General features: G+C 39.7%; 1 protein-coding gene across 3 annotated transcripts in view; it reads right to left on the minus strand.

The window, feature by feature from the left end:
• Positions 1-15,838, minus strand: part of FGD6 (FYVE, RhoGEF and PH domain containing 6) — a 74,676-nt gene that overhangs the window by 22,628 nt on the left and 36,210 nt on the right. For all 3 annotated transcript variants that reach the window (XM_076334734.1, XM_076334727.1, XM_076334742.1), the window contains exons 6-9: positions 9,320-9,471; positions 8,330-8,486; positions 6,995-7,082; positions 1,359-1,409 (exon numbers count right to left, since the gene is read on the minus strand). In XM_076334734.1, the coding sequence (XP_076190849.1) occupies positions 1,359-1,409; positions 6,995-7,082; positions 8,330-8,486; positions 9,320-9,471 (448 nt within the window). The remainder of the gene's footprint in view (positions 1-1,358; positions 1,410-6,994; positions 7,083-8,329; positions 8,487-9,319; positions 9,472-15,838) is intronic.

The raw sequence follows: 15,838 nt of genomic DNA on the forward strand, positions 1-15,838 counted from the left end.
CCCCCGCAACAGAATTTAACAACTAAGCAAAGCCAGAACTAAGTTAAGCTTAATTATCACAAGAAAGATCTTGGTGAGTAAATATTAGATTTTCTTTTCTTACCCAGTTTCAAAGATAGACTATCAAACATGTCAAATGAATAAAATTAACACTGTTATTGTTACAACTAAGCTTCTGCTTTTATCTTTGATGTATGAAGGGAGAGGAAAATACTGTGGAAGGTACAACTACAAAAAACACAGAAGCTGGAGAAATCACAAGAAAATGTAAAGTAAAATATACATTTAAGTTGCTCACTTTTCAAGCGGTCAATTATTTAATGTGCAGTACAAATATTAGTTTGTTCACAGCCATAAGAAGCGCAAGACAAACTTTTCTATCTCTTAAAGAGTCATAATTCAAAATATTTTTTGTTTATATTTTCAATGTACTCAAACAAATATGTCTAAATGTCCTAAGATATTTACTCATAAATTTCAGAGTACTGTATCAGCAGACAAAGCTGTAAGAAAACAAACTTGGCTCAGTGCATTGAAGGCACTCATTTATTGCAGTCCAATCAAGTACATCTGCACAACTCTCCTAAAGATAATGGGCTTGTACAAATGCCACTGAAGAGACTGAAATAAGTCACAGGGGCTCATGCAAATGAAATGGAAACATCGACTGGGAGCATTTTTAGTACTGCTGAGGCACACACATGGAAGAAGAAAACAGTCTGAATGTGCACTGCATTGCTACACTCAAGTTAAACCAGCTTAATCCCAAACTACCATGAAACATGTAGTTCTGTCCTCTTCCATCACCAACTATTCCTTCTCATTTCCTCTTATCTCCTTTCCCCCCACATGCAGGCAAACTTGTGGAAGTCACTCGTGCTTGTGCAACTTGTGACAAGTCAAACTGAAGAACTCCTCAGGTTAAATATAACCCAGAGCAGCTCCTTGATCTTGTTCACTCCTGCCACATGAACACTTGTCCTGGCACAAAGAGAGACGAGGAGGCCAGAAAGGCTCATAGTTGGGGGAGAGCAGCTGGTAGACCAGACTGCCTATCATGAAAGGTCTACAGATGCAAGGACTCTCTCTTTCAATAGCAGTGCCCAAAAATATCTGCTTAAGCTGCCTGTGGAACTTCACTCTTATCTTTTGGTTTCAACTCAAGGGTGAGCTGATACCACTGTCAGCTCCAAACTTTTTTGAAACACAAGTCTGCAATCTTTCAGTATCTCTGCTGAGAAACATAGAAGTAAATAGAAAACATTTCTATTACTGGCTTAGAATTTTGCACGCATTTAAAACTTAGAAACATTATATGTACATAAGCTGTTATTTCTTTAATCTAAAGAGACATTTACCTTGAGTATCCCTATAGTCTGCAGATTCTTCTAAAAGATTCTTTAAATAATCTGTGTAAAGAAAAAAAAAATAGTATTGTTAAAGAAATAAACAGCACCAGAAAGTAGTAAACCCCCCTTTTTCCTTGAAATCTGCTTTTCAGGCAGACCTATGCCACAAAGATCTACTACTTAATCTTTTAAATCTGTCAAAGTAATAACAAGAGGAAAACTAGCGTTTCCATAATGAAAGTATATCATGATATCTTGCTCAGGGCAGAGAAGGTTATTGAAGCAGTGGTCTTCTCCGAAGACAAATGATATGTTGTATATATTATTCCAGAACAAAACAAGCAAGTGAAAAATAAGTACATACTTGCAATCGTTTACATTTAAGCTGATGCAAAACATTTTGAAGATTATAGATATTTGCCTGAGTACCTAACTTGTCTATAGGAGCTAAGAAAAAGAGTAGTCCATTACAGAAGATCTGATTATGATTAATATTTTTCAATAATAAAAGTATTATACCCTCCTCCACAAATGTTCAAATAGGCATTTTTGGTTTTCAATTATAAATTTAGTTCCTCAACCACGAGATGGCACCCTCAATCCATTAAAGTTTTGGTAGTTTTAAAATCTATTTTACTTAGCTAAAATTAACTCCAAATGTATGACTATACAAGAAAACATCCCCCTCGAGTTTCCATTCCCTGGTCGAGTGTCTAGTTCACCAAAATGTACAATATCCTGTCAAAGATTAATATATATCCTCAGTAAAAAGTCAACTATCTATTCTCTACAAGCTACGGCTTTGAACTGCTTAAAATTGAAAGTTTCTGGTTTTGTTTCTTTCAAAGAAATATACATGTTAGATTGATAATATCAACAAATACTGATTCATAATTACCTTTTAAATGAGGTATTAAGATTCTGGCAGGTCTACTGACAACTAATCATATGTGATCTAGCAAGCGTTCAATTCTAGCTTCGCAGTTGTACAAGTTTCATGTAGGAGTAAAATAATTCAACTCCCATATGTTTGCCCTACCCAAATTCATCCTTTTACTCAAGAAGGATTAGGAGCCAATTGTTCCTGCCTTCATAAGATGTCTTGCTTCATGCATGCCCCTCAGAGACCGCACCGTGTATTGTAATCTTTTCCTCATGCAAAAAAAAAAAGGGGGGGGATTATGAAACATGTTTCTACAGTAGAAATGCTATGAAGAGTGAGAAATCTTCTCACAGTTAATGAAAGCTTTGAGAAAAACAGAACTACAGGAAGAAAAATATTTGGCACTTCAATTTTATTTTTTGGCAAAGACCTAAGGGAGGATCCAAGAGAGCAGGTTGGGGTGAAGGAAGAGGAACTGGCTGGGGTCTCCTGCAGAGAAGTGGGGAGGGAGCGCTGGGAGGTCTGGTTGGCTGGGCCACAGGAACACCCACAGCTTTCTGCTCTCCTCAAAGTTTTGTCTGATCATTATCCGGCACTGGTCAACGTGTGATCTTTTAAGATAAGTCTGACATGGCACCAAAACCTCTCCAGCTACACTCCATAAATATCGCATCCTTCACGTCCCTCAAGATCTTGTGCTGTAGTAGCTACTAGACATTCCAGTGCAATATTTTGGTGGACACATATTCCATTAAAAACAAAGTTTATCTTGCTTCACCTCAGGTTATGCTGGTAAGAAGCTGGTGTGTGAGAAAGAAAAAAAAAATCAGCAGGAGGTATTCTGAAAGGAACTAAGAAGAGTTCACATTGTTTTTAAACCTGGTTTAACCTAGAGGAACCTATGTCACACATACAACACCAGCTGCCCCCTCCTGCCCTGGCTGCTGACGGGTGCTCTCTCAAGTCGGAGCTGTGCCATACTGCCCAGGCAGAGCACCCCTGGGACTCCACCATAAAGCAAACAGGTTAAAGCTTTACAATTGCAACTTGGTCTTCACCAGGGCCAGCACAAAGGACTCCAGTGGGAACCTCCTAGTATAAAGAATGAGTCCTTGCAGCTTATACAGAAATACCAGCTTCTTAAAGCTGCCAACCACATGCTCACCTCTACAGGCTGGGAACAAGAGGTGAGGTGGGTATAATTTACTCATCTGTAAATGTACTGCTGGCACTCTAAGAAACTGTCCCTAGTACATGGAGACATCCAAATTAATATTGAAAGTAATTGCACTGAAAACTTAAAACCAGAGACCCAACATGGGAACTGTTTCTTGGCATAGTCATGCTTTAGGACACGTTCCCCAAAACAACAACACTTTACATCACTCAAAAACATTTTTTGGATGGGTATATTCTGGCATTTTAAATCATATCATCAGTGAATAGAAGAGGGAAAATTAGAAATTTTAACATAACTGCATTCATTTAAAATTCTGTATTTAAAAAGGCAGCTTTTGCATTACAAGACTGAAGCAGCCAATAAAACTTGCAACTGTAAAATCCTGAAAGTGATAAATACATAATTTTCATCTTAATACTCTCTATGTATATCTGATAAGTGGACCTCAGTTCATAGCTAAAACTCAGCTTCAGAGAAGCATCAGAACAGGTATTTTTAGTCTCTTCTGTGGATACACACTGGAAATTCTGTGCTTGCAACTACTTTCTGGAGGTACTGGTTTAAACTATACAGACAAGCGAATTTCACAGACATGAATAACACTACAGTAAAAATTTAGCAAAAATATTCCTAGATAAAATAAATAACAGAAGTCAAATATTAAGGTGGAATGGTATCTACTGTCTTTGCCAAAAAAATTTTCCCCTCTGAAATGTGCTTTAGTTGTTCAGACTAGGAAGACCTTAAACATACGTTCAGAAAGGCAGACTTAGAAATTAAAATTCATAACTCTGCTGGATACCCCAAAACACAACAAAAATCAACACAAAAGCACACAAGTACTGTTTCTGTGACAAACAAAATTTCCTTACGCCCTGCTTCTATCTGACAGCAGCCAGCAATTCTCTCTTCCTTCTTGCTGGGGGGCAACGACTATCACTTCTTCTCCCGCTAAAAATTCTCTTCTGCTTCATTAACTACTTTTTGTCTCAGGTTGTCTAATTTAATTAAGTTAAACTCAAAGCAATCGTTCCCCAACACGTAATTGGCCTCAAGTCTGACAACTATTTCCAACCTGCAAAGGAGCAGTGTGCTCAAAGGCTTATTTTTCACCCCCCTCAGCCTCCCCTCACTATACCCCAACTAAGGATAATAGAAGACTCTCTCTCTGCAAACCTTATGTTGAGAAAAAGAGGAGAGAGGCTTATCCTATGACAATGAAGAGCCTGTTCATATTTTACAGTCTCAAGTCATCTACTCGGAGGTGTTCGGGAGGAGAGAATCAAGTCTCCTTCATTTCTATTAGAAATCAGAGGCCTCTAATTAACCTCCCCCGAAGCCCATCTAATATTTGCTGTATAGAGCTCGGGGCCAGTATGTGGAGAAGTGGAAGTTCACTTGCTGGACTGGAGAAGCTGTATAATTAAACAGAAACACAGCTGAGCTGCGCCTCTCCTTGGCTGATTTATGAGTCCACCTGCTCCTGCTTTTGTTAGCACAAAAGTAACTCCACTTCAAAGCCCAGCAACAATCTTGTGATGTGACCGTGTAGCAGCAGGTTACCAGTACAAAGCTGTCCCACTGACACAGAACATCTAAATAGGAAGAAATCCCTGCTGACTCAGGCCTAGCAGCTTCGTTTCCTGGATTATTCTCGCTTCCCTGCTCTTACCCGCTGCGCCCTCCTCCCTCGCCCACAGATGCCCCCTGTCTTTGGCTGGGGCGGCTGCTCATCGCTGCATCTCGCCCACTGCAACAACAGATCCAAATATTTTGCGTGTTCTCCAAAGGTTTTGCAGCAAAAGTTTATATAGAGATTGCTCAATATTACACAGAGCTGTTGGAAGGTAACAGAGCAGATGGGTCATCCACAGAGATGGAAGACTGAGAATCTCAAGGACAACAGAAATGCATGATAGATTGAACAGACTGAAAATGGAACAGATGCAAAATAACACTCCCCAGCCCCAGCATAATTAAATTCTTAGTCTGACCTCTTTTATTGTTCCCATAAAACAAGAGAAAATTACTTTTCTAAATCAGCAGCCAGCATTGCAATCCCATTCCTGTCAATAGCATTTGCAGGTGTATTTAAAGCTGGGCAGCCACAGTAGGGTCTGCAGACTGCGGACACCCACAGCGACCCCCATCACCACAGAATGAGTTTTTTCAGGTCTAAAAAGGCCTGTCCCCGCCACAATGACACTTAATGGTCACGAGGAATTCCCCTTCAACATCTGAGTTTTGTTTCAGTGCCATTCACCCCTGACATCTCTCGCTTTGCTATGTATATTGACAATGGCATTTACTCCTCTGTTCAATCTTTTCAATTAAAACCTTTGAACTTATCCAAAGCTCTGCTGATTTTAGAGTGTATCACAAGCCTATACCATGCCCTAAGTCAGTATCCCTTTAAAATTAAGCAACTCCCCAAATGCCGTTTTGTGGTTTGTTTTCATCAATTAAGAGTCACTAAGATCTTCCCCTACAAAGTAGTCCATTTAATAAGGGTTTTTCACCCTTTTTTCAACACCTGTGACTTTAATGAGCTGATTAAAATGAAAACAGTCAACGTTAATAATTTGGTAACTGCTGTATAACAAGTCTGTATCTCCCACAGCATCACTAGTCTAAGTACTTGCTGGGGAAATGCCAACAAGCTGCTACAGAGCCAAAAAAAAAGGTCACAGAGCATTTTATTTTGCAGTTACTACATAAACAGAGGCTATTTTTAAATTGCTCATCAAGAAGAAACAGCTTTCAAAAACAATGCCTTAAGTATTTCCAAACCCTTACAGGAGCCATCCCCCTCTTACAACACACACATCTCAAAATACTTCACAAAGGAGACCTCTATCACTGCCCTCCTTTTACAGAAAAGAAAGCACTGCATCATGGAGATGACTTGCTCAAGGTCACCCAAACGTGCCAGTGCCAGAGCAGGGTATAGAGCCCAGATTTCCTAGTCCCAAGCCAGCTCTTCAGCCTACAATGCCCCTGTAACAAGTCTTAAGCACTTACTAGTAAACATACACTAAAAACATGTGTTTTGCCTTTAAAAGAGAATGGATTTTACAGACAAAACACCTGGGTGGTGGAGAAATGGAGAAGCTATTTGCAGAAGTTCACAGTTGCATAGACATCTTTCACTTCCTTCTCCTAGCTCGTTTTCCATACTACCTTTTTCCTTCATTAAAAAAAACCACCAAAAACCAACCAACCAAAAAAAAAAACAACCCCCGAAGCAAAACAGGAGCATTCCAAGCCTCTAAGGAAATTACAGGCTTCTATTACCGGAGAAACAAACAAAAACCACCACAGGTTTCATGTTTTCCAAGTACTGCTGAACATACCATCAGAGAACACACCACAGCGTTGGGAATACTAACACCTCGTTTGTGTATCTTACTGCAATCAATATTAACAAAGAAAGCCTCTAAACCCATGCCATGTTTTTAAAAAAGCTTCACATATCTGAAGTCAGATAAACACTCTTTACAGATGGATACAACCGCCTGAAAACAAGTTTCCTGGGATGTGTGAAGACTGGCTTCTTAAGCCTGCAAAAGAGCTTGACTGTACCTGTCAACAGGAGCCTGTATTGGGGAATCCTCTGAACTGGCTTGAGCAGATAGTGCTTGAGGGCCAGACTAGCACAGCGGGGGCTCATCTGAAAGAAAGACCCAAAATAAGTAACGATCCTGTGGTAGTCAAGGGTTCCAGCAAAAGAAAACATACCTACAAACAACTACTGATTACGTTGGATAAGCTTTATCTTGAAAAGGTGCGACTACCACAGTGTTAAACACCACACTACAGAGCAAGCATTTCCACGTGGAAGATTGCATGCAAAATTAATCATGCATTAAAAGACATCGGTAAGCACTCATACTCTGTGGATTCAAAACAGGTGCTTTTGCTTATGAGGAAGAGAGGTGAAGCTTCCCAGAAATAAAGGGAACACCGGTGGCTAGGGCAACATGCTCCTTTGTAATCGCTGTCGGTGTCCACTAGGCAGAAAGGCAGCGAAGACAGCAGCGCTCACTGCAGAAGTTTTAATTAATCCACACCTCTAAAGACAACACAGAATTAAAAGATCCATGCTTCAAAAATGTTAATTATCTTGAGTTTGCATTCAAAATAACGTGCATCTGAAACACCAAGTCCTTAAAAAGGCCTCTTATCTTCTTCCTGCCTTTGCTGACTCTACCTCAAGCTCTTCCTTTGTCCACTGTGAGTAGCCTTTCGAACTACTCGTAAGCAAACAGAGCAGGTATTACCCAAGGGGAAGCGTGTGTAATAAGAGGTAAATTCACAGTTCATGTGGATCATGTGCTTAGGGAGCTTGCACCTCTTCTCTGATTTGTTTTAAGGGAGTTATGTAAAAATCTAGCAATGCTCTTAGGGACATGAATCAGCTTTCATCTGATTGCTGCATGTGCTGGGTTTGAAACTTATAGAAATATGCAGAAGAGAAAATTCACTTTTTTATGTTTCCAACTGAAATGAAACGCCATTCCCATGAGTAAGCTACTGCCCTATGATGTGGTAGAGAAATCAACCTGGTTAAAATACAACAGTTAATCGGTGCATAGTACAATCAGGAGACAAAACAAAAAAAAAGGCAGCTAGAGATTTTATTAATGTGTCTTTGATATAATTTGTAGCAAGTGCTGCATTTTCTGAAAATCAAGGTCCTTTATCATATCTCACAATGGTAGCCAAAATCACTAGTTACTTCACAAAATCTGAATTTACTTCTTTCCACTTCCACCCTACTAAGTCTCAAGCCAAGACTGCAGCAAAAAAAACCCAAAACAAAAAACCAAATTGGAGGATGGTCTCTAAAGCCTTATGGAGGATCACAACAGCTGAAAAGCCACAAAATGGCATATATGTTACAAAAGACTACAGTACCTCAAAGTCTTTGACTACTGAAGCAAAACCTGCATTCTTCTTACACTGTTCATCTAATAGTGCAACATTTTTATCAAATTCTTTGATGTAAGTTGAATACATCTTTAAGTAGGGACCCTTTTTAACAAATATATCAGCAATTCTTTGATGTTCGAGCCTAGAAACAAAAAATAGAGCAATTAGAAAGAGCTAAAAAGAGTGTACATCTTAACCCTACAGCAAAACGTCTATCTTTTTCACAGTAAGATGTGCTAGTTTATGTTCTGAACAAAAAGCTTACAGTTCAGCAGATAGGCATCCATCTCAGTAGCTACTCTGAAAAACCTTACCAGGCACACCTTGACACACTAATTTAGCATTAGATGACAACTACTTAATACACAGTGTGTTTATAATGGCCTTGAACCGTTTGAACACAAGCTGGATTTTTGAGGAGACAGATCTTCAAACTTCAAGATGCAGCCTCCATCCCTTAATAGCAAGCATGGGACTACAGTCTTTACCCATTTCAGTGCCTTTGTCAGTAGGCTTTGTATAGCTGATTTAGATCCACCCACCACTGTAACTGAGAATGGGCTTCAATGGGATTGTGGCTGTCAATCAGCACTCTGTCTGGTTAGTAGATCTCAACTACCTTTAAAACGCAAACAGGTCTTCTGGGCAGCCTCCTTTTCCTCTAATGAAATCAGTCTGCTTATCATGCCCATGCAGGGACCAGAACTTTCAATTAAAAACGAAATTTTAAATAAAAAAGTGTGATTGCTGAAAACATGTATTGACATGCCTTCTAGACCTTTCTGGATATATCTAAATGGCAAGAAGTACATCTAAATGGAAAATTATCTCCTGTACTTTCAAAGTCAGTTCTGTCATTTAAGAAGGCACGTGCAACACAAACAAGAGTCAAACCGTGGTCACGTGGAGTCACATAAGCCACACAGATAAATTTCAACAACATCAAAGGAGTGGTATCCCTTTATTGATAGTCACCAGTGAGATAATCGCTCTTCCAGTTCCCTCAGGAGGTCCCGATTGAGTTCATACAGCTGAGGTAGGTAGTACAGGATCTGATTCAGGATTCTGTCCTCAATCACTGGCTTTCCAAGCTGCCTAGAGGCATGCGCCACGGCGTCCCGGAAATCCTGCCGGAGTACAAAGAGGACAGAAACCCCCCTTCCCATGAGCGAACAGCCTTCAAAGCACCGAGACAGACAACGGGCGTTCTCTCTGCAGACATTCCAGGCGCTGCTCCCTATTACCAAAGGCAAGGCGGGTACCATCTGGGTTACGTTTCTCTGCAGCTTCAACTTACTCCCCTGGGACTGCCTTAATCCCTTTGGTTTGACGCTGGAGCTTTACTTTCTTACTCCTGTATGCATAATATAGAAGTTGTCCATTATTTTTATAACATGCCCTTAAGAAATGTGCTGGTACTACATATGAGGAAACTAAGGGGGGGAAAAAAGCTTGTATCTGCAAGGGTGTTGGCAGCCTTGAGTATCTTGCTAATATTTGGGTCAAAAAGCAAAAATGTTACATCAGCTAATACAATCATATCTTATTGTAAAATCATACTAGTTTTCATAAGTCATCTACAAATGCCCTTTTGGACGATGTGCCTCTTGGACAAAAATGTAGGGTCACAAAAAATTACTGTATGTAGCAGCTCTTCTATATACAGGAAAATTAACATCCTGACAAAAAGATACTGTAACAACATATGGGAACCATGAGATTTCAAATGTTAACGATGATCAAAAACATTGGTACCTTCAAAACGTTTACAGGAAGGAGGAAAACCCCGCTTACACTTGAAGGATCTTCTTATAGAATTTTTATGCTATAACCAGCTCCCAATAGGACAGAGCTGAGGCTTATTAGTCCTCATTAAACTATTTAGAAATAAAATCTTGGCCCCACACAAGTCACTATGGCCAGGATTGTATCCATATTGAAACTCAGTATCCATTACACGAGGTATTTTCCCTCATCACATGCAAAAAAAACTTTCAAAAAAGGTTAGCAATTTAGCATTTCACTTGAAAAATAACACTGTCTAAACTGACAAAAAAAAAATCCAAATTAGGTGGTGCGCTGTATTATCGTGTCTCACATGAATTTGGGCAACAGTGGGAAAGAGACAATCCGTAATAGCTCGTTTTGAGTTTGTGGTCTGCTGAAACCTGGTAACGCGTGCACAGTCTATAGGTATCCTGAAAAAGATGACCAACAAGATGTTCCTAAGTACGATGATGACTTATATTTTAAAATGTGCATGGGGTCCACACCTGCCTTTGAAAATCTGTAGGGTCCTCAGGTTGGGGGGGGGGGGGGGGGGACAAAAAAGAAAAAAAAAAGTCCCCTCTTTCCCCCTCCCCAGGTCTACTACTACAGGTCCACTATTTAGGGTCTCTCAAACTTAAGCCTCAACTTTCCCCTGCCCTCTCTCGTCATTACATCAGCTCTGGGCAGCATGAGCTCCAGACACACTTTCTTGCTTTGTGACCCTCTGGGTCATGGAGGCTGTGACTGGGCAGAGTTATGACAAGAAACTGAAAGGAGATACAGGGCCATGTCTGTGATGGGGGAAGGCCGAGAACTAAATGCAAGGGAGTTAAAAAACAGATGGCGTTATTCATATGGAAATGTTCTGTTTTACATCCTCTGTGCAGACTAGTGACACATAGGTTAACTACCAGCTGCATCTTATGGGTTTTCCTGACCCTGGGGCATTGCTTAACACTGAAATGATACATGGAATTACAATGGCAAAAGCTCAAATGAGGCATTCTGGAGAGCTTCATGCAAAATGCATCATCATATTATGATAATATTCTCCCCCCCAATCACATGCACACACAATATACGGTATGTACTTTGCCATGGGATGAAACAAGAATTTTGTCTGAGTGTTATAAGGCTACTTGCACGATGAAAAGAAAAGCAGTTTTGTCTGTAGCGTAATCAACAACCCAGGCTTTTCCCTGACCAAACAATAAAAGGAGAGCTGGGAGCCAGGTTTAAGCACCAGTAGATAAGACAGGAATGTCATTTGTAATTAAAAGCATTTATTTAACTTCTAGATACAGCATTCAAAGAGTCTGCAGGATGTTTTCCAAATTCAGATTTGGTTTTTCGACTAGCTTGATCCAAAGTCCATCAGCTTCATCAGGCTTTGGATCACGCCATGAAAGACTATCATTAAAACAGCCAAGCAAAACTGTTTCATCACCCCCTCTGTCCTGTCCCCCTCCACAACTGAGTAAACACGGAGGAAGCCCTGCAGAGAGGAAACGCAGGGAAGAAAGATAACGTGAAGCTTTCAAATGATGCAAACCAGCCTGCTAGACAACAAAAGAGCTAAACTTCAGTGCTTTTTTTTCTTTTCTTTTTTTTTTTTAATTATCAAGTCTTCACTACAGAAGCAGTACAATGCATTTGTCACTGTAATCACATTAAGATTTATTTTTAACCTGGCAGTGGGTGTGAAGTAAGTGTCATGCCAAGTTCATCTTGAGATAAACTTAAGAGTTGAAGGCAGAGAGCACATGCCTGAGGAGTGGGGGTAGGAAAAGTCAAACAAACGTTACAAGGTTGGACTTAACAGTGTTTACACTTGAAGGTACTGGCCTTCTGAGAAAGTAATTTCTTATCCAAAAGGACAAAACATAGAATAGGTCTGTTTTAATTACCAAACGTAAAATATGTTAACTTAAACAGTAAGCCCTGAAATTTCACTCCATAGGGAAGGTATTCAGACAGACAAGTTTTTATACAAGTAGGTGAATGACTTAGAAATTAGAAATTGCAGTAATAGTCATTCAATGCACCAGAACCTAATTCCTTCTAACACTAAATCCGTTTACAGCTAAATACAGAATCGCTGTTGCAAATAATGTATACATTGCTCTGATATCTATATATACCTGCAAGAAGTGATTCGTATTACAAACATATTTAGCATATAGTACTACGTAACACTGCTGAAGAGCACGGCTTTCATCAGTCTGTTCAAAGACAGACACCTGAGTTGTCCTAGAAATTATTCTGTTTGAAGCAGCACAGCAATCCATTACAGTGAATTTTGAAGAGAGATATTTTCTAATTGAAAATGAGCCTTTCAAATATTACAATCTTACTCATTAAAAAAACAAAACTTGCCACGCTTTGGAATTAATGTGCTTATTTCACTAAAAAACACCATTTGCAACTCTAGATAAAAGTTTCATATATTGCACGACAGAAAACAAAAGATTATGCTAGGTATACTGAATCATCCCAGCTTCTTACCAGGATAATTTTTCCTTTCAGAAGGGGGGCAGCTATTGTACACTTTCTGAAATGCTGGTTTACAGTTTCTAGTTCTACATTACATTCTGGTCCAATAATAATCTTCTGATACCACTTTTTACTGCTTAGGCAAAGGCAGTTGTCTTCACACAGCTACTTGAAGAAGACAGCACTCATCACTGTCCCTGGAAAGCACATTCTTTCCAAACCAGAAACAGTCTTAGTTTATTCTAGACTAAGACAGCATCCCACTGGGTACTTGTCCATATGAAAATCTAGTTTAGACAGTTTTAAAGGCTTCCGAGTACATATTATTGCTGAATTACTGCCTGATAAAACATTCCCAACTTGAAAATGTTTAGGGAACTTTATTTATTCCATTAGTATACACTCCCCCTAGAGCTGCGCAGCTTTTAAACAATATTTGAGGACGATACCACCATCGCTGCTTTTGTTTCCTCCCACCCCTCCTTCAATGCAGCTTCCTTAAATAAGCAAAGGGCCGTGATATCCGAAATAATTCTGACCCTGTTGTGAATCATCTGCGATCAGCCCACGCAGTTCCCCTCTGCAAAGGCCCTGACTCACAGTCCCTCTCAGTTCTTTCCACCCAGCACACAGCGAAGCAACCTGCCCGCGTCAGTCTAAGGAGCAAAGGAACAAGTTTAGTTGTAAACCAAAATAGGTACTGACCAGACTAAACCTTCGCTCAGCTGCTGACCGGGTTAAGTGCACCTTCAGGTATCTAATAGCTGAATGAAGATAATTGCAAATGGGTGAAATTAAAACTTCTCGTAAATTTAACTGGAAGAGAAAGAACTACACGATCTAAACGTGGTCACGTATTTTACTCCTAAGGCTTCAACCAATATTCATCTTGGATCTGTTCTCCTAGAACATACCATCGGCAAAGCAAAAATAAGCCATAATCCCTTCTGCTGAGGTACAACTCCCAGCTAAATACACCTGCAGATAGCTCAAATATCAGTTTAATTTAAGGAGAAGAAAAAAAAAGTTTGCGCTTGGATGCTTTTCAAGGAACACACACATCCTACGGGGGGGAGGAGGGAAGGGGAGGAAGTTTCACGCTCTGGGGAACAGCCAGGCTGCTATATGTGACAAACTGTAAACACGACTGCTAAAGACAATTTCACAAATACATTATTTAAAATATAAATAGGCAGTCTTGACTATAGTTAGACTATTAACCATAGACTGTTAAGTTAAACTATATCAACGATCAATAACGAAGACCATGAGTAAGTGTGGATCGTGACATTTTTCAAGCATATGAGACTGGTTCTGGAAAGCTGCCAAGTAGTTCCACACCTTTTTCTCAGGTAGTAAAATCATTTATAAGTGTTTAACAATATAATATAGTTAATTTTTTACAATAATCAATGACTTGACTGTGGCATATTCCCAGAATGTTATTTCAAGGAATAGGCTGGGTAGTAGAGCAATGTTTCCTTCCAAACCAAAACTATTTCATTAGCCTTTTTAATAAGATGACTACAGCCGCAATTCGTTGTCAAATGCTCAATCAGCAATTCTAAAGCACTTCATAGACTAAAAATTTATCAACATATTCACCACAGACTGCCTATTAAAGTTTTACAGTTGGAAAAAAAAGGAGTTGGAGGTTGAGAGAATTTTTCACTGCCGAACAGTAGGTCAGTTGTAAGCCAGGACCAGAGGTCAGGACTTCCCTTGCTCCAAAACCCATAGCTATTTTATTCCTCAACATGCACATTACATTCTTTTTCCAAATCTACTATGAATTATTTTTCATAATATTTGGCTACAATACACAAAAAGTCTAAGTTTATATATATATTAAAAACTATATATATAGGGGTTTTTTTATATATATATAATTTTGCAAATGTCTTCTGAAAATGGAAATATATTAAACCAAAATTTCCCACTCTTGTAAGTGCCTCTGGAAGCGTTACCGTAAGTCGGCAGATGATGAACTCTAAGACTCAATTTGGAGTTTTAGAAAGCAGGCACTCTTTATTGCGTCGCCGGGTGCAAGGTGGAATTTCCACAAATCAAGCACACCTATGACTAGATCACCGTTACATTTATACACAAGAATTACAAGGTAAGACACTCCCGGTTACAATGATTGGTTAGTGATTTACATATAATTATAATATCGGTTGTGTCATTCTCTTCTGTTACTACGCTTGCGCAGGGGAAGGGTCTTCACCTGGGCAAGGGTCTTCTTGACCTATGGGTGTGTTTTTAGTATTATAATGAAGGCAGTTCACTTCAGGACACCTGAAAAGTAAGTTTTGTTGCCAAGTTGGCCAGCTAGAGATCTACTTTGCCAGGTTGTCAAATAACTCATCCTATATACAATAGAACCCAGGTGCTCTGGTTATCGTCTAGAGGGTTCAGAGAATAGGAACTTCAAGGAACACAGCCCCGGATAACAAGTAGCACAGCACCCATACGTAACGCTAACATAAAACTAACTTATTAAAATCAAGATGTTCTTATAGTTGATTATTTCACAACCAAACATAGAAAGATTCAGTAAAACTTAAGATAATCTTCAACAGAAGGATACACAATGTGGGGGGTGGGGAGTGGGGGAGAAGGGAGATGTTTGACCTCTTCTCTGCCTTCTCCAATAAGAAGCTGATCTTGTGGCTACAGAAAAGTTACAGCTGCCTCCTGACAACCTCCTGCTTGGTCTTAGAGTACTAATAAGGACAGAACTGAGGTCTAAGTCAGATATGCAGATCTAAAGGCTCAGGCAAATGCCCAAAGGGTTAAGTTTTTCTTTGCTCACACAGCACAACGTCATACACTAAGCCTTGCAAACGAAGGAGCCATCCCAAAAAGCAAGTTCCTCTGCTGGACCAGAAGCCTCACTGCCCATACTGTCACAGGAGGGGAAACAAAATCAAAAAGAGTGGTGGGTTTTGGCAAAAGAACAAAATTAGGAACAAAAATGGACAAAAGAAATGACAGCAAATAAGCCAGGCAGCTTACCCTTACAGCAACAGGGTGCTGCTGAGGAGGTCCTCTCACTTGTGCAAAGCAAACCATTTCCAAAGAATCCCACAACAAAGAAGTACAAATGGCACCAATCCTGCCTTACTCCTTTTCCAGGAACGCCAGGTGTTTTTTGGGCACAGAGCATCTCAGAGAGCGGTGACAAACTTGTTTCTCTTACATCACTTACGTTTTACATCCAGTTCACCG

This window comes from Aptenodytes patagonicus, chromosome 1 (assembly GCF_965638725.1).
Source record: "Aptenodytes patagonicus chromosome 1, bAptPat1.pri.cur, whole genome shotgun sequence".
NCBI classification, from domain to species: Eukaryota; Metazoa; Chordata; class Aves; order Sphenisciformes; family Spheniscidae; genus Aptenodytes; species Aptenodytes patagonicus.